Raw genomic sequence first — 27,781 nt, 5'->3', positions numbered from 1 at the left:
CATTTTTTTCTAGGTAAAAGGTGAAGAAGAAGGATAGACTGCTGTCTTCTGCACCCTCTCGTGCAGTAACGGGTGCCTCTAGTGGGCATTGAGCATGAAGGTCTGTTGGCATCAGAGCAGAGCAGGACATGGTACCTCTGGACGGAAGCAGGGCAGCATTGCTGAGGGTCAGTGGAGTCTGAGCTGGGCTCTGTGTGCAGGAGCCAGCGTCGTAGGACCCGCAGAGGGAAGGCGGGGAGCAGGGTGGCCTGGACCCTGCGTGTTCAGTCAGCAACACGCAGAACCAGCCTTTCAGCAGACAGACTGGAAGAAGGTGTGGGGAGGGCCTGGGGTGAAAAGTGACTTTACAGACATTCCCAGAGTGGGCTCCGCAGTGGTGCTGAGGATGTACATCTGCACAGGGAAGTACAACTGACAGGCCTGCTGCTTTACAACCAGGGAAGGGGCTGCAATGGGGTCGGGGCACATGCAGCATCTCCTAACCGGTCTCACAGTTGTGCACAAGGTATTTTTCTTGTAGTAATTTCTAAGGTGTGCATATGCTTGTGTGGCTTTCTGTAACTATTTTATTTTACAGTTAAATTTTTGAAAAACCTCAAAAGTCACTTGAATTCATTATGTGGTTAAACTACTAATTTGTTACTTTGTTTTATCTGATTCCTTTTATCTATTAGGGGTCACTTTTTAAAGTTTGATGTGACTTGGCTTTTTAATTATGTGAATCATGTGTGATCTCAGAGTGAACAGTGTAAAATAGGATGTACTCCGAAAGGTGTGCTTCTAGTCTGTCCCTTCCCTTTCCCCTTCCTTCCTGTGGGCAGTGTCCCTCCCTGCACACACGCACACAGACACACACACTCACGCTTTCCCCACCTTGTTCTCCAGTAGCTGGTGTTACTTTGTTCCCAGTGTTGTGCACCTGGCTTTTTTCATTAGATGGTATATATCCTAGAGAGATTTCTCAGTAGAAATGGAGGCCTTGCTCATCTCTTTTTCTTTTTCCTTTCTGTTTCTGTTTCCTTTTCCTTCCTTCCTTTCTTTTCTTTTCTTTTTTTTTTTTCACTGATGCATGTGCTCCCTTGTATTCAGCTGATCCCCTGATTTTGTGTTCCCACTCCTTTGGTTATGATTAATAAGGTTGCACAGTTGCCCTGTATGTATGTGTTTTGTGCTTTGCTGTTGTGTATGAGGATACATTATAAGAAATGGTATGACAGCATGGGCAAAGAGTAAATGGATTTTTGTAATTTAATATTTTTTATGTTTAAAATTTGATGGGGTTGTGAGTATCACTAACTCTTTTCTGGCTTTAGCATTTTAGCTGTGCTTTTATTATTGAGCATATGTTTTATAGTGGTACATCATATATTTTATTAGCAAAGTTATATCACACACTCTTGGGTATTTTTGTATATTTACTTACTATTGTATTATTATCAAAACATAAGCTAAAGGTAGAAATGATCAATGTAGTCTTTCTAAAATAAAGTAAACCTTTATTACTAGTAAACCTTAATAGTCCAGAACACCAACTAGGAGATAAGTGAGTAAACAATTAATGACCTCTTATCTTTTCAGCAGACTCATTTTGTGAGTCAAATAAATAGTACTTTTAAGGATTTTTGTTAATGGGAATTTCTGTATCCCACTGTGCTGTGACTTGTGGCTTTAAAGTGCCTGTAACTCAGGAGTTTTTCTTCTCTTGTCCCAAGGTTCATGTTTTATTCGGACTGATCAGCTCGACGGTGAAACTGACTGGAAGCTGAGAGTGGCGGTGAGCTGCACGCAGAGGCTGCCGGCTCTGGGGGTGAGTGTTGCTGCCGTCACTCCACCATTCACTGTAGTGGCCACTTCTGCGCAGTGAGTACAGTTCTGTGTATACCAGCTATCTTAACTAATGCACAGTAAGCTCAGTTCTGTGTATACCAGCTATCTTAACTAATGCACGGTGAGTACAGTTCTGTGTATACCAGCTATCTTAACTAATGCGCGGTGAGTACAGTTCTGTGTATACCAGCTATCTTAACTAATGCGCGGTGAGTACAGTTCTGTGTATACCAGCTATCTTAACTAATGCGCGGTGAGTACAGTTCTGTGTATACCAGCTCTCTTAACTAATGCGCGGTGAGTACAGTTCTGTGTATACCAGCTCTCTTAACTAATGCGCGGTGAGTACAGTTCTGTGTATACCAGCTCTCTTAACTAATGCGCGGTGAGTACAGTTCTGTGTATACCAGCTATCTTAACTAATGCACGGTAAGCTCAGTTCTGTGTATACCAGCTATCTTAACTAATGCGCGGTAAGCTCAGTTCTGTGTATGCCAGCTATCTTAACTAATGCGCGGTAAGCTCAGTTCTGTGTATGCCAGCTATCTTTACTAATGCGCGGTAAGCTCAGTTCTGTGTATGCCAGCTATCTTTACTAATGCGCGGTAAGCTCAGTTCTGTGTATGCCAGCTATCTTAACTAATGCGCGGTAAGCACAGTTCTGTGTATACCAGCTATCTTAACTAATGCGCGGTAAGCACAGTTCTGTGTATACCAGCTATCTTAACTAATGCGCAGTGAGTACAGTTCTGTGTATACCAGCTATCTTAACTAATGCGCAGTGAGCACAGTTCTGTGTATACCAGCTATCTTAACTAATGCGCAGTGAGCTCAGTTCTGTGTATACCAGCTATCTTAACTAATGCGCAGTAAGCTCTGTGTATACCAGCTATCTTAACTAATACGCGGTAAGTACAGTTCTGTGTATACCAGCTATCTTAACTAATGCGCGGTAAGCACAGTTCTTTGTATACCAGCTATCTTAACTAATGCGCGGTGAGCACAGTTCTGTGTATACCAGCTATCTTAACTAGTGCGCGGTGAGCACAGTTCTGTGTATGCCAGCTATCTTAACTAGTGCGCGGTGAGCTCAGTTCTGTGTATGCCAGCTATCTTAACTAGTGCGCGGTGAGCACAGTTCTGTGTATGCCAGCTATCTTAACTAGTGCGCGGTGAGCACAGTTCTGTGTATGCCAGCTATCTTAACTAGTGTGCGGTGAGCACAGTTCTGTGTATGCCAGCTATCTTAACTAGTGCGCGGTGAGCACAGTTCTGTGTATGCCAGCTATCTTAACTAGTGCGCGGTGAGCACAGTTCTGTGTATGCCAGCTATCTTAACTAGTGCGCGGTGAGCACAGTTCTGTGTATGCCAGCTATCTTAACTAATGCGCGGTGAGCTCAGTTCTGTGTATGCCAGCTATCTTAACTAGTGCGCGGTGAGCACAGGTCTGTGTATACCAGCTATCTTAACTAGTGCGCGGTGAGCACAGGTCTGTGTATGCCAGCTATCTTAACTAATGCGCGGTGAGCTCAGTTCTGTGTATGCCAGCTATCTTAACTAGTGCGCGGTGAGCACAGGTCTGTGTATACCAGCTATCTTAACTAGTGCGCGGTGAGCACAGTTCTGTGTATGCCAGCTATCTTAACTAGTGCGCGGTGAGCACAGTTCTGTGTATGCCAGCTATCTTAACTAGTGCGCGGTGAGCACAGTTCTGTGTATGCCAGCTATCTTAACTAATGCGCGGTGAGCTCAGTTCTGTGTATGCCAGCTATCTTAACTAGTGCGCGGTGAGCACAGGTCTGTGTATGCCAGCTATCTTAACTAGTGCGCGGTGAGCACAGGTCTGTGTATGCCAGCTATCTTAACTAATGCGCGGTGAGCTCAGTTCTGTGTATGCCAGCTATCTTAACTAGTGCGCGGTGAGCACAGGTCTGTGTATACCAGCTATCTTAACTAGTGCGCGGTGAGCACAGGTCTGTGTATACCAGCTATCTTAACTAATGCGCGGTGAGCACAGTTCTGTGTATGCCAGCTATCTTAACTAGTGCGCGGTGAGCACAGTTCTGTGTATGCCAGCTATCTTAACTAGTGCGCGGTGAGCACAGTTCTGTGTATGCCAGCTATCTTAACTAGTGCGCGGTGAGCACAGTTCTGTGTATGCCAGCTATCTTAACTAGTGCGCGGTGAGCACAGTTCTGTGTATGCCAGCTATCTTAACTAGTGCGCGGTGAGCACAGTTCTGTGTATACCAGCTATCTTAACTAGTGCGCGGTGAGCACAGTTCTGTGTATACCAGCTATCTTAACTAATGCGCGGTGAGCACAGTTCTGTGTATACCAGCTATCTTAACTAATGCGTTGGCAAGGGTTTAAAGTAATTTCTTCGTTACTAAGTTCATCGAAAATTATGCCCACGTCATTTCTCTGGTGTCTTAGCACATAACCTTTTGGAGGTATAGTTTTAAATGTTCCTTTTGCGTTGACTCTTAGGGTTTCTTTCTTTTCTTTCTCTTTCCTTTCTGTTTCTATTTTTAAAACCCCCCTCATTTGAGTAACCTTTGACATGGAGAGCTCTTGGTGGGGTTAGATACGTCCATGTTTGGTAACTGAGTGACTCCCCGGAGGCTGTTGAGATACGGCTTCGGTCGAACGCCCGTGGGCTTGGCCCAGCCGTGGACACCAGCCTGCCCGCTTCGGCTTTGCCCGTTGAAGGTGGGGAGCCCTCGCTAGGGAGGGGGACTGAAGTGTCCCTGTGTGTCTCGGCAGAGTGAGAAGGGGAAAGACACCTCTGGACTTCTTGCTTGGCCTTTGATGCCTGGGTAACAGGCAAGAGGTGGGACCAGAGGGCACAGTACTTACGGATTTCAGTGTTTTTAGTGATCTCTGAAACAGACCTCTCACGAGTGCTCAGAATCTCCTAAACTGCTATACATCTTTTTAAAATCAAAATCACGGTTGTGGTCATTTGTTGTTTGTTTTGTGTTATACGTTATGATTTATCTGAATGAGAGAAGCTTTATCTTACATGATTTGCTGATATTCACTGGAGAGTAAAGAAAGATGGAAGTATCTTAAGAATGACCTTGGACCCAAGCAGTTGTTGGTTAAGGGAAGGGAAATTGAATCCTCTCGATTTGGTCACTTTCCTTAGATGGGTTGGATTTGATAGGAATAGCTACTGCACATAGCTTACAGTTAATTACTGTCAATAGCAGGAACCTTCCTTATTGTAAATATTGCACTTTTTGGAAACTAAATCTGTTTGACATGTATAAGACTTGGCAATATTTTGTTTCTTTAGGTATTTTCCATTGCCTATACTTTAAGTAGTGCCTAGGTTGAAATTCATTCCTTGCTTAGAGTTTGTTGGGTTTCTTGGATCTGTGGGTTCATGGTTTTCTTCTCTTTTCCCTCCTCCTTTCTGCCCAGACCCCTCTCTCTGGGACATGAACGACAAGTGTTTTAGACTTGGCGTTCCTGCAGGTGTCGAGCTTCTGCTGCTCTCTTCTCAGTCTGGTTCTCTTTCTGTGACTCAATTTTGACAGTTTCTGTTGCTCTGTCTTTTTTTTTTTTTAGCTTCGCAGCTTTGGGGATTTTAGTTCCCTGACCAGGGATTGAACCTGGGTCCTCAGCAGTGAGAGCATGGAGTCCTAACCACTGGACCATCAGGGAATTCCCATTTTGCTCTGTCTTTAAATTCACTAAGTTTATCTTGTGCAGTGTCTAGTCTTCTGTTAAGACCACCCAACGAATTTTTTTATTCCAAATATTGTATTTTTAATCTCTGGAACCAGGTTCCACCTGGTCACCCATTTTTGTTATAGTTTGAATACTTTTCTTTCCTAATATGTTCATAGTTTCATTTAAATCTTTCAGCAGTTTATAACACTTATTCTTTGTCTGTTAATGCCATTGTCTCTGTTATTTTGGGGTATGTTTCTTCTTAAAAAAATGTTCTCCTTGTTACAGGTCACACTTTCCTGCTTCCTTGCACAGCTGGTAATTTTTAGTTGGATGCTGGATATTGTAAATACTATATTTTTTTCTTCCTTCGAAACCTGTTGATCTTGATTTTCTTAGTTCAGTAACTTGTGGATAAACTCGATCTTTCCAAGACTTGTTCTTAAACTTTGTTGGGGTGGGCCTAGAGTCCCCTTATCACGGTGCTAATTTAATCCTACCACAAGCGCCTGCTCTTTGTGGGATAACCATGGACAGCCTCGGTTGTTTTGAGGTGCCTCTGACTCTGGCTGGTCAGACTCCATGTCTCCCCAGCTCTGTGTCATCCCTGAGGCTGGTCCGGAGAGAGCTCTCTGCTCACACTCTACCAGGCATCACTTCACCCCGACCAGGTGTGCGGTAGCTGTGGGCACACTCAGGGAGCGCCGCGTAGCTGTGGGCACACTCAGGGAGTACTGCATAGCTGTGGGCACACTCAGGGAGCACTAAATAGCTGTGGGCACACTCAGGGAGCACTAAATAGCTGTGGGCACACTCGGAGCACTGCATAGTTGTGGGCACACTCAGGGAGCACTAAATAGCTGTGGGCACACTCGGAGCACTGCATAGCTGTGGGCACACTCAGGGAGCACCGCGTAGCTGTGGGCACACTCAGGGAGTGCCGCGTAGCTGTGGGCACACTCGGAGCGCCGCGTAGCTGTGGGCACGCTCAGGGAGCGCCGCGTAGCTGTGGGCACGCTCAGGGAGCGCCGCGTAGCTGTGGGCACACTCAGGGAGTGCCGCGTAGCTGTGGGCACACTCGGAGCGCCGCGTAGCTGTGGGCACGCTCAGGGAGCGCCGCGTAGCTGTGGGCACGCTCAGGGAGCACCGCGTAGCTGTGGGCACACTCAGGGAGTACTGCATAGCTGTGGGCACACTCAGGGAGCACTAAATAGCTGTGGGCACACTCGGAGCACTGCATAGCTGTGGGCACACTCAGGGAGCGCCGCGTAGCTGTGGGCACACTCGGAGCACCGCGTAGCTGTGGGCACACTCAGGGAGCGCCGCGTAGCTGTGGGCACACTCGGAGCGCTGCGTAGCTGTGGGGCACACTCAGGGAGCGCCACGTAGCTGTGGGCGCACTCAGGGAGCGCCGCGTAGCTGTGGGGCACACTCGGAGCGCCGCGTAGCTGTGGGCACACTCAGGGAGCACTGCAGGGCGCTGCCACTCCTTTCCTCTTCGTTCTCTTCCCGCTTCCCTGGGCTCCGCTCTGTCCCTTAGCAGAAAGACTGCCTTCCTCTGCTCGGCTTCCCCCAGCCCCGCAATACGGAACCTCCCCTTATGCAGGAAGCTGGCCTCACCTGGGGCTCACATCTGTGTTCTCTTCTCCCAAGGGTCACGGTCTTGCGATTCTGCCAGAAGCACCGTGTCCTGTGTCTGAAAACGGCTGTCTCATGTGTTTTGTTCATTTTACAGTGTTTGTAGTGGGAGGGCACTCCACTCTCACACCAGTTACAGTGGCACAGCTTGTGGAAGCCCTTGATTAATTCTCAGTGAGAAATATGTGTCTTTTGCACTAACTGAGCTACATGATACTTCAAATTAAAATTAAAAGGTGGTCCATTGAGCATAAAATTTTAAAAAGACCAAAGCAGTGGGTCTTTGTTACTGGAGGATTTGCTTATTTTAGGGACGTACGTGCTGGGAGGACGCGGCGCTCCCTGGGCCGTGTTACCTCTGCCCTGGAGGGCACTTCACACCACTGTCCTCTTACCTCACAGCTTCTTTCACATTTCGGGCTAACCATCCCGCTCCTCAGCACTCATTCTTTCAAAAAAAGAGAGTTCCTGATTATAATAGTAATATGTGCATTGAAAATAATATATAAATGATAAAGAAGATGAGAAGCGCTCTAATTTTCCTGCTTCGCAGTGGCTGCCGTTCACGTTCAGGCACAGGTCCTCCTGACGGTGCCTTTCCCTGGCCCTCCCCTCGCCATACAGACACCTGCACACTTGGGTGAAGCTGTATGTACTTCTTTTCCTGTGAGGGTGTTTATTCAAAAGTATGTTTGGGTGTTATCTTTCTATGTTAGAAAATGTGTATCTCTGTTAAGTACTCTATTAGCCGCGTGGTATTTGACAAATTATAACTTCGGTAACCAGCCTGATATTGGTGATTATGAAAGTTAATACTTTTGATGTTTTATAAATAGTAATAGAGATCAACAAATAGGCATATTTCAGGGATTTTGATTCTTTTGCCAGAATGCTCTCTAGAAGACTACAGTGACTTGTACATCTGTAGATTAACTAAAGTCAGTTGACCTGTCAGCCGTCTCCAATCTGATGACTGAGAAAATGGCATCCCCTTTAAATTTGCATTTAATCTTTTTGTGAGGTTGGAGATTTCTTATCTAAGAAAGTGTACTTCTCATATTTTTATTTTATAAGTTTCTGTTCATGTTGTCTGTCCATTTTCCTGTTATATGGTTTTAAAGAGGTCTTTATATATAGTTTGCTAATCATCTTTCATTCATTTGTTTTAATCTCTTCTAAATATTTTCATTTATAGTTTCTGTTGTCCATATAAAAGTTTAGCATCCTTATATAAGGTGACCTAACAGTAATTTTAAAATAGTCTTTAAAATAGTTACTTATGTAATGTGATAGAAGTGCTAATTATTACTATGGTGACGATCATATTACAATACATAAATGCATCAAACTGACTTGTACACCTTAAATTTACACAATGTTATGTCATGTATATTTCAATAAAAATACTTCAAAAAAAAATAGTTACCGCTTTTGGTTTTATGCTTAGACCATTTCCACTCCATGACTGTGTTTTAAATGGTTACTTTAAAATCACTCCCGCTTTACACGTGAACTCTGCAGTCCAGCTAGCGTTTGTTTGGAGTCGAGTTCTGCGTAGGAAATCAAACGTAAAACAACCTGCTGGCTGGTCGCAGCAGTACCATTTGCTGCATAGCTCACTGTTTTAGCACAATTTTAAAATTGCCCTGGGAAGTTCCAGTTTTAAACTCTCGCCCTCGGTGTATGAGTGTGCAGAGTTCTCCAAACCTTTGCCGAGGGAGTGCGTGTTCCAGACCTGTTCCCCCAGCCTGTTTCCTGACCTTTCGCTTTAAAATACCTTTTGCCATATAAGTGTTTTAACTTTTGTTTAGGTAAATATTTATACGTTTTCCTTTTTGTTTGTGGATTTTGTGTTGTGCCAGAAGGCTGCTCTCCCACCAGTGTTCACTTAGCCTCTTAACCCCTGTCAGAGTTTGTCAGCGGGCAGCCTAAAAGTGAGAGGCTGGTCCTTAGCACTTACTGTCTTGTAAGTATTAAAATATTCCCTGCACACAGACCCATAGAGAAGAAAGTTCAGTCACGTCACTAAATCTGTGCGGCTGAAAGATGGTTTCATGAGTGAGGTCAAGTGAGTTGCTTTTATTTCAGCCTGCAGCTGGGCCGGCGTCTTCTCTGCACAGGCCCCCCCCCCCTGCTCTGCCAGCCTCCCTCAGACTCCCAGTGTTTTCTGTTTGCTCTTCCTTTCTGCGCGGGGTGAGGTAAAGCTGTGCCGTCGCCTTGTCACTGAGGACACCAGCTTTCAGTTCTCATGCTGCTTGCTGAAATGGCTGGTTTTTATCCTGAGACACTCGTGAAGCCTGTTGACTTTCTGATGTGCTTTGAGCCCGTCGCTGGTCTCCCACTGCTCTTTCTCAGCCGCCTGTTTCCTCCTGTGTGTGCGTTCTTGTTTTTCTAGCATACGTCCTCAAGTCGTCTCTCCAGGACTGAAGGGGGAGGAAAGGTCATGGACCCCAAGTGACCGGAGGGCTTCTGTTTGCCATCAGGCTTGGAGGCCGCTCCGCGGAGTCTGTCCCTCGGCACCTCACTTCCAGCAGCCACAGGTGCTCCAGGGCACCCTGGGAAGCAGCCGCACAGAATAATCCTTCGTAGCAGATTTAATTCGCTGAGAGTGTTAGAAAAGAAGCGCACTGGTAAGATACCACGTTAGACTTTTTCTGAGAGAAAAGCCAAACAACGAGTGTGTGGTATGTGATGGCATTACCTGGATTCCAGGAGAGTGGGTCAGCTGTGACAGAGGCTAAGTGTCGGGGAGGGACATGCAGAGGACTGCTAGAAACGTCCACCCCTTGGTCTTGGTGGTGTCTTCGGTGTGTGCTTGTATTCAGATGCAGAAAATTGTACACTTTAAACGTGCATAATTTATTGCTTGTAAACGATATCTTAAGAAAGTATTTAAAATTCCTCTATGATGTTATCTGCATTTTTGAATATTCCCTTTGCTGTGATCACAGGAGGTACATTTTATTATATTCAATATTATAAGGATGTTTTCCTCATTTTTATTAGCAACAGATATGTATAAATTGCAAAATACTTAGAAAGTTAGAGTATGCAATTCATACAGTGCTACTTAAAAAATTTTATGGTTGATACACTTTGATAGAGAGTGTGTTAAGCATTTGGATGAAGTAACTGGAAAATGAAAACATTTTAAGTTTTGATATCATCATAAAACCAAAAGGAAATATATTTTAGAAAAAAGGAAGTTTAGCTGAACTTGTGATTCATCCATCCATTTATTTATTTATTTATTTATAAAATTTATTTATTTATTTTTGGCTGCCTTGGGTCTTCGTTGCTGCACGCGGGCTTTCTCTAGTTGTAGCGAGCGGGGACTACTCTTTGTCGTGGTGCGCGGTCTTCTCATTGCTCATTGCGGTGGCTTCTCTTGTTGCGGAGCATGGGCTCTAGGCGCACAGGCTTCAGTAGTTGTGGCACGTGGGCTCAGTAGTTGTGGCTTGAGGGCTCTAGAGCGCAGGCTCAGTAGTTGTGGCACACGGGCTTAGTTGCTCCGCGGCATGTGGGATCTTCCCGGACCAGGGCTCAAACCCGTGTCCCCTGCATTGGCAGGCGAATTCTTAACCACTGTGCCACCAGGGAAGCCCCATCCATCAATTTAAATTTGTAGCTTCATATAATTTGACATATTAGGTATAGACTTTTTTTCATAGGAAAGAAAGCTCTAATTTCATTATGGACATAGGCAAGGCAATTTGGTTTTTCATCAAATAGCTTACGCTGTCCGTAACTGTCATTCATTTTGACTTTTCTGTCTCTAATGTGATGGGCCTGGGGAGTGTTTGGTGACATTCACTGTTTGTCGCATCATCAGTGGAGCGTTGTGTCCATAGTGACACCAAGAATGAATAAACCTGCCGTCCTTAGGGCTCTTTTTAAAGAACTGAGGGCGCCACCCAGAATAAGCTCTCTAATCCTGTCGTGTCCAGAGCACCTAATGTGATCAGAGGATTGAAATTTAGTTGGAGTGGTGCTGCAGGTCCAGCTTCTGGCTGCCGCGGACGTGGAGACGCGTGGGAACGTGTTTCTGCTCTTGTGTTCAGGCAGATTTATTAACGACAATGAGGGCACAGTAATTTTCAATAAATCATGACTCGCTGATTCATTTCAAAAGATCCATATAGCAATAAACAATACCATTTACATTTAATTAGTTTTATTGAGCGAAAGGCAATTGTATTGGTAATGAACCACATGTTATGATTAAGGATGTATTTTAATGACCTTTAAGTAATGCGAACAAATGTTGCCCTTGACCTAATAGCAGAGGCTTTCCTACATTATTGAAAACTTCAGAATGATTTTTAAATTATCATGAAAAGCTTCGAATGACATTCTCATTATTGTGCCATTATTCAGTCATTTGTTGTCTAATGTACTAGATGAAATGCATTCCTCTAAATGTTCATGTGCACGTGGCAGTGTGGGGGTTGTTGCTAGGCGGTCCTTTATTTCCATGTATCAAAAGGTAGTCTGTTATAGGAGAACTTCATTTTTTGAAAATGACTGTGATGGTGCAGGACTTAAATGATGAGTGATCCTCCAGCTTGCCTCGTCCCAGGAGTCGGTTGGCCGTCTTTTCACAAGTCTAAAATTATTACGCAGTGCCTTTCTTCTTGTGTAAACTAGCCTGGCTTCATTACTTGAAAATACATTTTTATTAGTTAACATGTAATCTAAGCTGCAGTAGCAGACCCACTGTGCTGAGCTGGCGTGTTCACGCTTCATCCAGTGCAGCGTCTCTGTTCTTCAGAACCTGGAAAACTAAGCGGCACGTATTTTGCAGGCCCACCTGAAGGCACGTGAATGAGCCTCCCCAGGTTTAACGAGCTCTCAGAGAACTGTCCCGGCAGGACGGGAGTGAGCTGTCCCGCTGCCCCACTGGCGTTCTCAGCTGGCAGGTGCTGTCCTCAGCCTCGGGGGTCTGTGTGGCAGTTGCTGTGTAGGCAGTGGCCTCCCTTGCAGCCTGGGGTCACGGCTCTCCTGCTGCGTCTGGAACTCAGTAGTGGCCGTGGTGTGTTCTGCGGAAGGTCATTCTGAGAGTGATGTTTGGAGGTTCCGTCATGAGCTCAAACCTTCCTAAGGCTTTGGAAGCACTGCTTTCCGTGTGTTAAGTCCCTTTCTGCTCTGAGATCTAGGGTGATACACCCCAGATCCCGAGAGACGTTTCTTCTCCCTCACCCGACAGCCCGGAGGTGGGGGCCCCAGGCGGGAGCGCAGCTCTGTCGTCCGCAGTCAGTGGCCTTCCGCCGCGTCCCGGCGTCTGCTACCCTACAGCCTGGCCAGCGGGAGCGGAGGGCCCGGGGACGGGGCAGCGGCCTCGTCCTCCTCCTCCTCCCCCCTCCAGGGGAGCGGCGTGGGGAGGGCTGGCCGTGACAGTGCTGAGGGGGGCCACGCGCCCGCTCAGGGTTGGAAGTCCGTCTTCAAAAGGCGATGGGAAGCGTGGTGGAGAGTGGTCTCTGTCACCGTTTCTTCATTCGTTTTCCGTCGAGTTTCTCCGATCTCTTCCTGCACTTCTCACTGGGTGCTGCGCACTGAGGCTTCTCCGTTGGTTCTCCTGGAGGGTTTTACTGCCCTCTGAGCGGGGTGCTCCGTTTAGGTCTGTTGTCACGACGATGACCATTTTTATTAGAATCCGTTATTTCCCACTTGTTCTTCCAGGAGCTTGAAGCAACATGAAAATGTGTATGTCCCTCACCTACGTTAGAGTAGGAAATAAATGGAATGTAAACTGCCAAATCGTCCGTTTGTCTTCTAGGAAGGAGAGAAGCCGTATCAGTTGTAGAGTGTTGCCTGTTCTCTGTGGAAGGACGTTTTCTTGAAGGGATGGAGCTTTCCAGACAGCCCATCGGGCAGGGCTCCCCTGGCAGAGGAGCTCTCACGGGGCGGGGCCCACAGCCCGCTGCCCCTCCCGAGAGTCAGCGGGCGGCCGCGAAGGCAGGACCCGTGTCAGCCGAACCCCGAGCCTCTGAGAACGCGGAGCACAGGGGCAGAGAGCACAAGCACAGATCTCGAGGTCGCTGTGAGGAACCTGAGAGGACGTTACAGTGCAGACAGAGGCTGTGAGAAAAGATCAAGAGGAGAGCAAGACCTCTCGGCCGGGCCCGTGGTGGCGGAGGTCCATCGAGCCTCAGGGCAGCAGCGTGGCTCAACGGGGGAAGCAGAGTGGCGGTTCCGCGTCTGGCTTTGTCGTCCTCCTCTCTGCGTGTTGTTAACTGCCCCGAGGTAAAACTGGCAGACAAGAAACTGCCCAGAATTACACTGTGCGCTTCGCTACACAGTGAAACCGTCACCATGGACAAGACAGGGGAACCCCTGTCACTGCCAGCCTGTCATCCTTTGTGTGCGTGTGGTCAGCTGGGGTTCCTCTTTTCGATAGCAGTGCTTTCCGACTTTTCCACTCTCCTGTAATTTCTGATCCGCCCGCCCTTCTCTCATCAGATGATCTTACCTTGCGGAGAAAAAGCAGTATATCAAATGGAAACCCCCTCCATTTCCCACCCTCCCGGCACCTCACCCCCCTACCTGCTGGTACAGCGAAGCGCTGTCCCCTCTCCTGTCTGAAGGGAAGTCTTCCGCCGCCTTCGCCTCACCCTGCTTTCTCGAGACCTCCATCTGCCGGTTACGCCCTGCCTTGCCTTCTCCTAGCCTCCCCCTCTGCCGGCCCCTCTCTCTTAGCCTTCAGGCCTTCAGCCAACTCTAGTGTCTCAGGTGTCCCTTCCTCAGTTTTAGGTTACTTGAATATATTTAGAAATCTGTCTTGCTTTGTTCATTGGCTTTTCAGCTATTCTACCTCTTTGCATATTTTTACTAGTTGCTAGAGATGGCAATATGCATTTAACTAAAAGTGTATCGTGGAAACTTAACGTTGTATCACTTCACATTTAATTAAGAACCTTGTAATTGAATAGATCCATTTACCCCACTCATTTTTGATGCTAAAGCACATTGCACATTTTTTGTGTGCATGTATATTTGTATGCATTTATATACTTTTTTAATATGCAGTGTATCTACATGTATCTTAAACTGTTCTGTTTTATCTGTATCTTAAAGAAATAAAGTGAAAAGACAGGATTTTTGTTTTTCTTTTGATATTAGCCATGTTTGTTCCTTACCATTCCTTCCTAAAGATCTGAGTTTCTACTGGATATCATTTCCCTTCAACCTAAAGAACTTCTGTTAGCATTTCTTGTAGTGTATGTCTGCTAGCAGTGAATTCTCATTTTCATTTATCCAAAAGTATCTTAGTTTCACCTGTTTTTGTGAAGGATATTTTTGCTGAATATTGAATTCAGGGTCGACCAGTTTTTTCTCCCCACAGCACTTTAAATATTTTGTTCCATTGTGTTCTGCTTTCATTATTTGTGATGAGAAATCAGTGTTATTTTGCTAGTTTTTGCCTGCATGTAATGTGTCATTTTTCTCTAGGTATTTTTGAGATTTTTCTCTATCTTTGGTCTCTTACTTAGCTGTGACTTGGATTGTTTTAAATTTTGCTCATCTGTCTAGGGGTTTGCTGGGCTTCCTGAATCTGCACATTTATGGCTGTCAGCCAGTTTGGCATATTTTCAGTCATTGTTTCTTCAAATACCTTTTCTTCCTCATTCTCTCTGTGTGCTGCCTCCAGGAACCCAACTGCAAACAAACTCCTGCTGTTCTCTCAGGGACACTGCGGCCATACTCATTTTCAAGATCTCTCTCCTCTGTGTTCTTCAGATTCATCATCTCTTGGCCTGTCTTCAAGTTCACAGACTCTGTTCTCCAGTCTGCTGTTAAGCCATCTAACGAACTTATTTCAGATGTATTTTTTTCAATTCTAGAATTTCCAGTTGGTTCTTTTTTTGTATACGTGTTTTCTTTTTCTCTGCTGTGGTTTCCTATTTGTTTATTGTTTAGGAGAATGTTTTCCTTTAAAAATTTGAGATGTTCTAGTAACTGCTTTGAAATTCTCATCTCTTAATTCTGATGTCTAGTCATCTCAGAATGTCTTCTTTGATTGGATTCTACTTGAATGTGGATCCTGTGTTCTCATTTCCTCCTGTGTCTGGACATTTTGGTTGTATCTTCAACATTATTGATGCATTGTAGAGACTCTGGATTCTATGATGTTCTTCTGCAGAGCATTGGGGTTTTTGTTTGGTTTTGTTTTGACTGGTGGTTAACTGACTGAAGTCAGACTCCCAGCTCCATCTTCCCTTCTGTGGGGAGCCGCGGAGGTCTTTCTTCCTTTCTTCTGGCCGAGCCAGACTGCCTGAAACCCGCCTGCACGAGCGGCTCGGGCTCAGCGTCAGAGCGCACACAGCACTGCGGCCCCCGGAGGCCTCCCGTTCCTCTCGCGCTTCAGCGTCTGTGGTCTGACCTTTGTTCTTCATGTCTGGAAGTCTGTGTTTTCTAAGCGTTAGCAGCCATGAGGCAAAAGCAAAACAAAACAGGAAACAGAAACGAAACCTATAAAAATGGCAAACTGTCTGTGGTGGGGGATCCTCCAGACCCCCCCAGTTTTGATGATTCTCTCGGAGGACGCCCAGGGCTCAGCGTGTTGTCCTCCTCGTGGCCATGCGTGGTTACAGTGAAGGACTCAGCGCACTCAGCGCAGAGAGCAGGCACAGGGCGACATCGCAGGGAGGCAGGCAGGAGCTTCCAGACTCCCCTCCCAGGGGACTCACACAGGACACGCTGAAGTCCCCGGCATAATGTGGGGACACGTGGGAAGTAGTTGCTACCAGGGAAGCTCATTAGAGACTCACAGGGCCTTTACTGGGGGCTGGGCCTGGAGGCACCCTCTGCCTGGCACGTACCGCATGCCAGACGCACCCCCCATATCCCCCGCCCCCCGCAAGAAGGAAGGCGGGTGTTCGGCATGAGCCACGTTGCTTGAATAAGTGGTTTAGGCACACTCTCTTATCTGGGAAGGGTGGCAGCTCTCCTGGGATCCACATTCCCAGACCCCAGCCGAGGGCCAGCCTTGCAGGCGGGGCTTTCTTGGGCCTGCTGTGTTAAACTCTCTGCCCAGCCCGCTCGCTTGGCCGGGGCGTATTTGCAGCAGAAGTATACGCAGCACTGTTATCCTTAGACCCGGCCCAGCGGGGTGAGACCAGCCCGCACTCTTGGTGTCGGTGAGCCCTCTGGGAGGGTTGAAGCAGTGCCCGCGCACCGTCAGCGAGGAGCCCGAGCTGTCAGGTGTGCCCAGCAGCCCCTTCGGGTTTCAGGCGCCAGCCACTGGCAGAAGCTCGCAGGGCAGTGCGGGTTTCCTCAGCGGGAGGGGAGCCTGCGGGCGCTTGTGGGAGGCTCGGGTGACCTTGTCCTCCTCTCTGCTGCTCCCCAGGGTCAGGGCTTTGCTCCTTCTGTCACCACAGGATCCTCGCGCACCAGGCGGCAGTCCTAACTCTGTCTCTTCAGGCATCCCCTCCTCCCCAGGCCTTTCAGCTGCAAGGGTTTTAGGCAAGAAACAGAGTATTTTTTGCAGGAAAATATTTTCCTATAACTTAACCGGGAATACACACCATGTTCAGGATTTGGTCAAGAGGAACGCTGAATCCTCAGACTTTTTCAGATGGCTCTCCACAGCCCCCACCCCTTCCATCCGGAGCGTTAATCTTGGGCGTGGCCCAGGACAGGTCACCCCCTTGCTGGGACAGCGCTCTTAGTAATCAGACCGCAGCGTTAGGCGTGAGTCTCGGGAGGTGGGGCGGGCTCACTGGCAGCGCACGGCCCGCGGGGCAGCCCCGGTGCCGTGTGTCTTATAAGCGTCGCCGGCTGCTTCTGACACAACCTGCCAGGGGGCAGCGGTTGTCCGTTGGAGGCGGGAGGGTCCGCACACCTCTGTTGGCCTTAAAAACTGTTCCTTTGAGTTCTCTTCCATCCTCATCCGTAGCGTTGGCAACAAAACATAAGAAAACCATCACTTTTGGTAAATAAGATAGGAGAAGTATTAATTGGTAAGTGGAAAATTTCCAAGTCATTTTGTTTCATTATTATGTAATTAATTCAGATATTCTCTTTTCCAGGACCTTTTTTCTATCAATGCTTATGTTTATGCCCAGAAGCCACAACTGGATATTCATAGTTTTGAAGGCACATTTACCAGGGTAAGTTAAGTCTTTTGTTAAACACAAATATATTCATTGTGTAAGTTGAAAGTAGCAAACCTTTATTTTGAAAGAGTAATTAAATGAAGAATCAATTCAAACAAGTTCTGAACTAAAAACTGAAGACCCAGAGAATGTTTCAAGTTTTTAAATTTTCCTATAGCAAATATTTCTTTGGGATACATTCAGTACAGTTTTTCTATTTTTAGCATATTTACTCTTTTTTTTAAAAAATTTATTTATTTATTTATTTTTGGCTGAGTTGGGTCTTCGTTGCTGCGCGCGGGCTTTCTCTAGTTGCAGTGAGTGGGGACTCCTCTTTGTTGCCGTGCGGTGGCTTCTCTTGTTTCAGAGAGTGAGCTCTAGGTGCGTGGGCTTCAGTAGTTGTGGCACGCAGGCTCAGTAGTTGTGGCTCATGGGCTCTAGAGCACAGGCTCAGTAGCTGTGGCGCACGGGCTTAGTTGCTGTGTGGCATGTGGGATCTTCCCGGACAAGGGACCTGCACAAGGGACAAGGGACCTAACCCGTGTCCCCTGCACTGGCAGGTGGATTCTTAACCACTGCGCCACCAGGGAAGTCCCAGCGTATTTACTCTTGATAAGATCCTTCTCCCTTAAAATATTATGAGTCAGTAAAATGAAGTAATTCAGCTATTTCAGTTTTGATTTGGATAATAGTTAATACGTTATGATATCCACATCATTTCTTGATTTTTATTAACTGGTTGGATGGATATCTGTATGTGCACGTCCATTTCCTTACGTACATATGTGTGTTTCATGCTACATTCTCTTCATTATTATGGCGTTTTGGTATAGCTTGAAGTCCCCTCAATATTGATTATTTAATAGGATTTGGAGGATTCGGTAACTTTTGATTTTAACAGTTTCTACTGGTATTATAAATGATTTATAATACTTAAGGGATTTTAATATATAATTGTAGCTTATTTTTAATTGCTGCAGTTATTTTTAAAGGATCTCTGGTAGTACAGTCAGCTTTGTTTTACTCTTGGTCACATACAAGGATTGGTGAGCAATTGTCACCATTTGAGAAAGCATTTACTAAGGACATATTGTGTGCCAGATAATGTGCAAACTATGGGAATGCAAAAATGAGGAGATGGACATTACTCTGTAACTTTATTTCCACAATTGCTGCAGTAAAAGTACGTGCACAAGATGTTCATGGCAACAGAAAGAAGGAAGATGTCCTGGTGATAAGTACCTTGTAATGAGTGCTGAAAAACTAAGATCTTTTTCTGTTTTTGCAAAAATACTTATGATAAAAGCATGCATATGAGAGAAAAAAGTCTTACAAAAAGGGCACCCTTAGTTCAATAAATTGAGTTATTAACCGCTCTTAATACTTTGGGATATTATTTGCTTTCTTCCTTTCTGTTTCGCAGATTTATATTGCTTATCATTTGCTAAAAGTTGGAAATGTTTGCTCGACAGAGTGTCAGAGAAGTGAGAGCAGGCAGGAGGCATGGATGAAAACACCAAGACCACAAAGCGCAGTTCGCATAGGGACTGAGTGTGTGTGACTGAGTGTGATTGTGTGTGTGTGACTGTGTGACTGAGTGTGTGTGACTAGCACGCCGGTGCAGGGGGAGGGAGGACTGGCAAGGAGAGCCAGGCTCAATCCCGAAGGTCTTGTCCAAAGAAGGAAGAAGCCATATAAGGATTTTCAGCTTAGATGAGAAAGTGTGATATTGGTGTTTGGAAAGGATTCCCCTAGATACCTGGTTCCCATGGGATACTGGCAGTCACCTGGATTTGTTCCTGTCCTCACAGCCTCCCCAGGGTGTACAGGCCAACTGTGAGAGCAGATAGGATCACCTGTCGCTAATACATGCAGTGGAAATGTGAGAGAACATACTGCAAACTTCAGTTTACTGTGAGTGGGGGAGATATCCAAAATGGTACAGGCAGCATCAGAGCCAGAATGGTACAGAAGAAAGGGGTTTGTGCCAGGATCCTGACTTTGTCGAGGCTTTTTAGTTAATTTAAGATACATCCACTTTGTATGAATTATTGCAAGTTCTTACCAAGTGTATAATTCATTGCCTTCATTTGATGTTCCTAACAAGGTTTTGTTTCACTCGTTTTAAATATATCAAACTTGAGTTTTAGATTTTTTCAGATGGAAAAATCTTTCTGTGTGCATTTTTCAAAAAGGAGAAAAAGAAAAAACCATGCTAAGTAATTAGTTTTGTAACTGGAATTTTTAATTACCGAAATAACAATTGGACATTTTAAAAAGTGTTATCTGCTTATATTCCTTTTTTATAGTATAATGTACAAAGGAGAAAATATGTTTCTTCTGATTCAGCCTGTATGATTAAATAAGAATCAGAACAAATTAATTCAGGTGTCCTGTGGCAATTGACGTATTGTGTATTTTATTGCCCGTGCAGAGTTTTAATACAGATATGCATATTGTGATTAATATGTTTCTACTTCCCTTAAAACAATGTCAGGGTTACCTAAATTACGTACTACATGACATTTTGTGTTGTATAAATTATTCATGTTATTATTATTGATATCATTAATTTGCTTATTGTTCAAGACGTAACTATTCTCTCTGAAGTTTGGAGTTTAAAACTGTAGCCAGTTTTGAAATATTAACAGCATTCGTGGTCCTTTAACATCACATTCCCGTTTAATCTTTTTTATGATGCATTTTCTACTGTAATTTCCTTTGTAAACCATAGCACACTTATCATTGTTCATGTCTTTTCCAATCAAAATACTCTGCTTTTAAAAAGTGTATCTCTATTGTTTGTTAAATAGGGTGAACTATTGAGAAAACAGCTTGAAATTGTAACATTTTGCATTCTGCCCCTCTCAAGGCAGATTTTATCTTTTCAAACGATATAACATTAAGGAGAAGGAAACCCATAGAGAAAGTTATTTAGAGATAATTTCTTTCCCATATTCCCAACCTTTCCTCTGTACTATGTGAGATTGGTAAAGAACTATCTTTTACAGTAATTTTCTCAATATTAGAAAAATGTTTTATGTTTAAAGTCCATCATTGTTGTTAAAGAATTGAAAGGAAACTACATAGGTACTGTGTATTCTTCAACACCTAATTGTGTTAGAAATTGACAAAAGCATTCACATGATTAAATAGTTCTAGAAAAGTAATGGGAGAACCAACTTAAATTTCTAAAACTAAATTGTATAGCACCTTTTATTTGCAGTTCAGAAAGCCTTATAAAAATTTTGTATTTTTTAATGTCCTTATTTCTCTTGGAGTTTGACCCAGTGGGAAAATACTATACTAAAAGATATGCATGCAATAATAATTATAAATTTCCATATCAAGGGAGCCGTAGGAAGAGTTTTAAACTAATAAAATTGTACTCATTGTGCTTTTATGGTCAACTGGTGATGGGCAGCTGCGGGCAGGTGGCCTAAGGAGTTCTTCAGAGAGACAGGGCGGCTGGAGTGACAGCAGACTGCCGCCTGTACGCGTAGCCCCACGTGAGGGTGTTAGGGACTAGACAGAGAGAGAGTGTCATGTCTGTCGGGCCCCAGATTTATTCTCTTGCTGGACCCATATGAGTGCCTGTTCTGTGCTAGGTGCTCAGAAGGGCAAGGTCAATGCCATAGGCAGATAGCTCGCAGTCTGGAGGGAAGCTAAGCATGGAAATGGCTATGAGGCAGTGAAAATAATTCAGAATTCACATTAGAGAATAGTTTTATTTGTTTTCTACCTTAAATGATAAATGTGTGAATCAGCAGTCGGCAGGGTATATCCCAGTTATGTACTTAGTTTGCGAGGCCACGGCTAAAACGCCTACATTAGCATAGAATTACAGGATACGCTATGTGGACCGCATTTAGGAGATAGGCATGAGGATATTTCAATTTTTGTCTCTCCAACAGTGTTTATCAGTGTTAGGTTCTAAGGCCATCTCTGTGAATGAATCAGAAATTGATCATTTCAGTTCAGTCATAAATTGAAGTACAGAATAGCTAATACATAGAGGCCACCTACTTTTCTCTTTTAAGAGTTGATACTTTGTTCTATAAAACCATTAAAGTCAAAGGGAAAACTCAGTATTCCTGGATTATGTATTTCTGAGTTAGGCAGCTTTTATCTCTTTACCTTGAATGGCTGCCCTGGTTGTAAGCACAGCGTGGTTCCCTGCCGGACAGGTTTCTGTGGAAGAAACAGGGAGGGTGCTGGAGCACACGCGCCAAGGACTTGGACAAGCTCATGTGCTGTGAAGGCTGTAATGATGGGTGTGAGCCACTGGGCGAGAGCTTGATTTCATTCCTGATATATTTGGAGATTTGTAAATATATTATCACCATTAGTATAAAACTATATAAAAATAAAATGGTTAAAGGTATTTAAAAATTTTATAACCTTACCATCCTAATATAAATAGTCATATTATCCTTTTGACTCTTCCCCTTCAAATTGTTTCCCATGTATGTACATATTGGAATAATATAAGCCTCATTTTTTTCCCTGCTTAAGATATATATTTCCTTAGTATTTTGTATATTGATGCAGCCATATAATTATCAATAGATATTTTTAAGCTAAAACTACTAAATGCAGCAAGTGTAACATATTTTACTTGGCAAACTGTAACTCTTAAGGGACTTTGAAATGAAGGCCAAAGTGTGTGTGTGTCTGCAGAAACAGAGAATGGCCGTGTGCTGGCTTCAGAGCATGGAGTAGACAAACCCCTTTAATCAAGGGCTGTCTGTGGAGCTCCTGCATTTCAAGACCCAGTTTAAGTACCATCATTTGGAAGGCTTCCTTGGATTCCCTTTTCTTTGATATCATTGCACTTCTGCCTGCCTTTATATTTGCTCTCGGGTCTCTATTTTGTCATCGTTGTGTGCTCGTTTAGCTCTCACACGAAACCAGAAACTACTTAGGTTAATGGCTGTCTTACTTCTTCTCATGGCTCCAGTTTCTAATACAGGGCTTGGTGTATATTCAGATACCAAATACACATCTGAATGAATTGAAGAACTCTCCTATTTACAGATGATATAACTAAGGCACAGTTAAAAGAAACACCAGTTTATAATCCTAAAGTGAATTGTTTCTTGAGGAATAGCACCCCACCTGTGTGGACAGGTAGAATTGCTTCTATGTTGTAGCTGTTGTGAATAATGCTGCTATGAATATGGGAATACAGATATATCTTTGAGACCCTCCTTTTAGTTCTTTCAAGTATATACCCAGAAGTGGAATTTCTGGATCATATGATAATTCTATTTTCAATTTTTGCAGAACTGCCAAAAGCAGTTCCATAGTGGTTGTACTATTTTACATTCTCACCAGCAGTGAACAGAGGGTCCAGTTTCTCCACATTCTCACCAGAACTTGTTGTTTTCTGATTCTCTGATAGTAGCCACGTTACTGGGTTTGAGAAGTTACCTCATTTTGGTTTTGATTTGCACTTTACTAGTGATTAGCAGTGTGGAGCATCTTTTCATGTTCTTTTTGGCCATTTGTATACCTTCTTTGGAGAAATGTCTATTCAAGTCCTTTGCCCATTTTCAAATTGGGTTGTTTGGGTTTTTTTGTTGAGTTTTAGGAGTTCTCTATATATTCTGGATATTAATTCCTTCTCGGGGACTTGATTTGTACGTATTTTCTTCCATTCTGTGAGTTGCCTTTTACTCTGTTGATAGTGCCTTTGAAGCACAAAATTTGTTGATCTTCATGAAGTCCATTTTGTTTATTTTTTCCTTTGTTACTCGTGACTTTGCTGTCATATCCAAAAAATCATTGCAAAACCTAATATCATGAAGCTTTTGTCCTATGTTTTCTTCTAAGTGTTTTATTATTGTAAGTCTCGCATTTAGATCTTTGATCCCTTTTGAGTTATTTTTGTATATATTGTTAGGGAAGGGTACCGTCATCCTTTGCATATGGATATCCAGTTTTGTCAGCATCATTTGTTGATAAGATTGTCTTTTCCCCATTGGGTGGTCTTGGCACCCTTGTCAAAACATTTAACCTTATATGCAAGGGTTTTTTCCTGGGTTCTCCACTTTATTCCATTGGTCTATATGTCTGTCTTTAGGCAGCACTATACTGTTTTGATTACTGTAACTTTGTATTACATTTTCAAATCAGGAAGTATATGAGCCCTCCAGTTTAGTTTTTCTTTTTTGAGATTGTTTTGAATATTTCAGGTCCCTTGATATTCCATATGAATCGTAGGATGGATTTTTCTATTCCTGAAAAAAATGTCATTGGGATTTTGATAAGGGATTGCGTTTAATCTGTAAATCACTTTGGGTAATACTGACATATTAACAATATTCAGTCTTCCAATCCATGAACATGGGATGCGTTTCCATTTATTTATGTCTTTTTTACTTTCTTTTGGAAATATTTTGTAGTTTTCATTGCACAAATCTTTCACTTCCTTGGTTAAATTAATTCCTAAATATTTTATTGTTTTTGGTGCTATTATAAGTGGAATTGTTTTTGTAATTTCTTTTTCAGATCGTTCATTGCTCATATATAGAAACACAACTGATTTTTGCATGATGAGTTTGTATTCTGCTACTTTACTGAATTCATTTATTAGATCCAACCATTTTTTTGTGAACTCTTTAGGATTTTCTACATATACGATCATAACATCTGCAAACAGAGATAATTTTACATCTTCCTTTCCAAATTGTGCCTCTTATTTCTCTTTCCTGTACAACTGCTCTGGCTAGAACTTCCAGTATTACATAGTATGTTGAATAGTTGTGGTGAAAGCAGATATTCTGATCTTAGAAGAAAAGGTTTTAGTATTTCACCATTTGGTATCATGTACACAGTGGATTTTTCATATATGGCTTTTATTATATGGAGGTAGTTCCCTTCTATTCCTAGTGTGTTGAATGTTTTTTATTATAAAAGGATGTTGAATTTTGACAAGTGCGTTTTCTGCATCAATTGAGATGATCGTGTGGGGTTTTCTTCTTCATTCTGTTAATGTGATGTATTTTGTTGATTGAGATATATGTTGAACCATCATTGCATTTCAGGAATAAATCTCACTTGGTCACTGAGTTTAATCCTTGTAATATGCTGCTGAATTTGTTTTTTTGGTATTTTGTACAGGATTTTTGCATCATTGTTCATAGAAGATATTGTTCTGTAGTTTACTTTTCTAGTAGTGCCTTAGTCTGGCTTTGATATGAGGGTTGTGCTGGCCTCACAGAGTGAGTTAGGAAGTGTCCTTCCTCTTCAATTTTTTGGAATAGTTTGAGAAAGATTAATATTAATTCTTTAAATTTTTGGTAGATTTCACCAGTGAAGTCATCAGATCTAGGGCTTTTCTTTGTCAGGAGATTTTTGAGTATTAATTTTATCTCTACGAGGTATAGGTCTGTTTAGTTTTTCTGTTTCTCCATGATTAGTCTTGGTAGATTTTGTGTTTTTTAGGAATTTGTCCATGTCACCTAGGTTATGCTGTTTGTTGGCGTATGGTTATTCATAATACTCTCTTATAATCCTTTTTAATTTTTTAGACTCATAATAATATCCCTACTTTCATTTCTGATTTTAGTAATTTGAGTCTTCCTTTTTTTCTTAGCCCATCTAGCCAAAGGTTTTTCAATTTTGTTGATCTTTTTGAAGAAGTAACTTTCATATTTATTAATTTTTCCTGTTCTTTATTTTGTTTATCTCTGCTCTGTTCTTTATTTTTACCTTCCTTCTGCTAACTTTGGGTTTAGTTTGTTCTTCTTTTTCTAGTTCCTTAAGTTCTAAAGTTAGGTTGTTGATTTGAGATCTTTCCTGTTTTGGAATTTAAACAATTATAATTTGTTATAAATTATATAACTATATAAGCTATAAATTTCCCTCTTAGCACCACTTATGCTGCATCCCATGGGTTTTTATAAATTATATTTTCCTTGTCATTTGTCTCTAAGTATTTTCTAATTTCCCTTTTCATTTTAATTCATTGTTTTTTTTTAACGTCTTTATTGGAGTATAATTGCTTTACAATGGTGTGTTAGTTTCTGCTGTATAACAAAGTGAATCAGCTATACATATACATATATCCCCATATCTCCTCCCTCTTGCGTCTCCCTCCCACCCCTCTAGGTGGTCACAAAGCACCGAGCTGATCTCCCTGTGCTATGTGGCTGTTTCCCACTAGCTATCTGTTTTACATTTGGTAGTATATATAAGTCCATGCCACTCTCTCACTTCGTCCCAGCTTACCCTTCCCCCTCCCTAATTCATTGTTTTTTAAAAAGAATGTTGTTTGATTTCCACAATTTTGTGAATTTTCTGTTATTAATTTCTAACTACATCTTGTCATGGTTGGAGTAGATATAGATACTTTGTATGATATCTATTTTTTAAAATCTATTGAGACTTAATTTGTGGCCTAACATAAGGTGTATCTTAGAAAATGCCCCATATGCACTTGAGAACAATGTGTATGCTGTTGTTGTGTGGAGTGTTCTATATATGTCTGTTAGATCTAGTTGGCTTATTGTGTTAAGTTCTCTATTTCCTTACTTCAGTCTGGTTGTTCTACCTGTAACTGTGAGTGGGATATTAAAGTCTTCAACTATTTCTCCCTTCAATTCTATCAATTGTTGCTTCATATATTGTCTTTCATTAGAAGCATAATAGTGTATAATTATCATATATTTTTGCCTTATTGAACATTTAATTAATGCATAATGTCTCTTGTGATCCTTTTTGATTTAACATCTGTTTTTTCTGACATTAGTATAGCCACCCCTGCTCTCTTTTGCTCACTATTTGCAGGGAATATCTTTTCCCATACTTTAACTTTCAACTTCTTTGTGTCTTTGGATCTAAAGTGAGTCTCTTGTAGATAGCATATAGTTGGATCATTTGTTTTTTTTTTTTTGTTTTGTTTTGTTTATAAGAATCTGTAGCTTTTTTTAAATTTTATTTATTTATTTATTTATTTTTGGCTGTGTTAGGTCTTCGTTTCTGTGCGAGGGCTTTCTCCCGTTGTGGAGAGCGGGGGCCACTCTTCATCGCGGTGCGCGGGCCTCTCACTGTCATGGCCTCTCTTGTTGCGGAGCACAGGCTCCAGACGCGCAGGCTCAGTAGTTGTGGCTCACGGGCCCAGCTGCTCAGCGGCATGTGGGATCTTCCCAGACCAGGGCTCGAACCCGAGACCCCTGCATTGGCAGGCAGACTCCTAACCACTGCGCCACCAGGGAAGCCTGGATCATTTGTTTTTATCCATCCTGCCAATATCTGTCTTGTGATTGGTGAGTTTAATCCATTTATATTTGAAGTAATTAGTGATAAGGAGCAATTTACTTCTGTCATTGTACTATTTGTTTTCTATATGGCCTATAGTTTTATTGTCTCTCATTTCCTGCATTACTGTCTTGTATTGTGTTTCATTGATTTTTTTTTTTTTTAATTTTTATTTATATTTATATTTATTTTTGACTGTGTTGGGTCTTCACTTCTGTGTGAGGGCTTTCTCTAGTTGTGGCAAGTGGGGGCCACTCTTCATCGCGGTGCGCGGGCCTCTCACTATCGCGGCCTCTCTTGTTGCGGAGCACAGGCTCCAGACGCGCAGGCTCAGTAGTTGTGGCTCACGGGCCTAGTTGCTCCACGGCATGTGGGATCTTCCCAGACCAGGGCTCGAACCCGTGTCCCCTGCATTGGCAGGCGGATTCTCAACCACTGCGCCACCAGGGAAGCCCGATTTTGTTTTTTTTTATAGTGAAATGTTTACATTTCTTTCTCATTTCCTTTTGAGTATACTCTGTAGCTGTTTTCTTTTTGGTTACCATGGGGATTACATTTAACACCCTGAAGTTATAACACTCTAATTTGAGTTTACACCAACTTAAGTTCAATAACATATTAAAACTCTGCTCCTTTACAGCTCTTTCCTCACCTCTTTCAGTTGTAGTTGTCACAAAATTATATCTTTATATATTGTGTCCTAAAAATATAAACTAATAATTCTTTTAAATGCATGAGTGTCTTAAATTATGTAGAAATAAGATTTAGAGTTACAAACCAAAGTTACAATAATACTAGCTTTTAGAATAATAACTTGCTTTTTTTCTCTAAATATATTAGTCTCTTAAATCATGTAGAGAAGAAAGAGTACAGTTACAAACCATTGTTACAATAATATTTACTTTTATAATTATTCATCTTCATTGAGATCTTTAATTCTCCATGTGGTTTTGAAGACTGTCTAGTGGCCTTTTATTTCAGTCTTCAGGACTCCCTTGAGCAGCACTTCTTGCAGGGAAGGTCCAGTGGTCACCAGCTCCCCTCAGCTTCTCCCCTGCTCCCCAATTTGGCTAAGCATGCATTTTAAAAAAAATTTTTATTGGAGTATAGTTGATTTACAGTGTTCCTCAGCTTTTGTTTATCTGGAAATGTCTTGATTTCTCCCTCACTTTTGAAGGACAGTTTTGCTGGATATAGGATTCTTGGTTGGCAGTTCTTTTTCTTTTAGCACTTTGTCTATACCAGTGCACTGCCTTCTGGCCTTGATAGTTTCTGAT

General features: G+C 42.9%; 1 protein-coding gene across 9 annotated transcripts in view; it reads left to right on the top strand.

The window, feature by feature from the left end:
• The window catches only part of ATP9B (ATPase phospholipid transporting 9B (putative)), a 229,667-nt gene that overhangs the window by 75,821 nt on the left and 126,065 nt on the right, over positions 1 to 27,781 (top strand). For all 9 annotated transcript variants that reach the window (XM_082355629.1, XM_082355621.1, XM_082355623.1 and 6 more), the window contains 2 exons: positions 1,713 to 1,807; positions 17,175 to 17,255. In XM_082355629.1, the coding sequence (XP_082211755.1) occupies positions 1,713 to 1,807; positions 17,175 to 17,255 (176 nt within the window). The remainder of the gene's footprint in view (positions 1 to 1,712; positions 1,808 to 17,174; positions 17,256 to 27,781) is intronic.

Source organism: Balaenoptera borealis, assembly GCF_965194805.1.
Source record: "Balaenoptera borealis genome assembly, chromosome: 14".
Lineage (NCBI taxonomy): Eukaryota > Metazoa > Chordata > Mammalia > Artiodactyla > Balaenopteridae > Balaenoptera > Balaenoptera borealis.
Note: the sequence above shows the minus strand (reverse complement) of the source record. Positions and strands in the feature narration are given on the sequence as shown.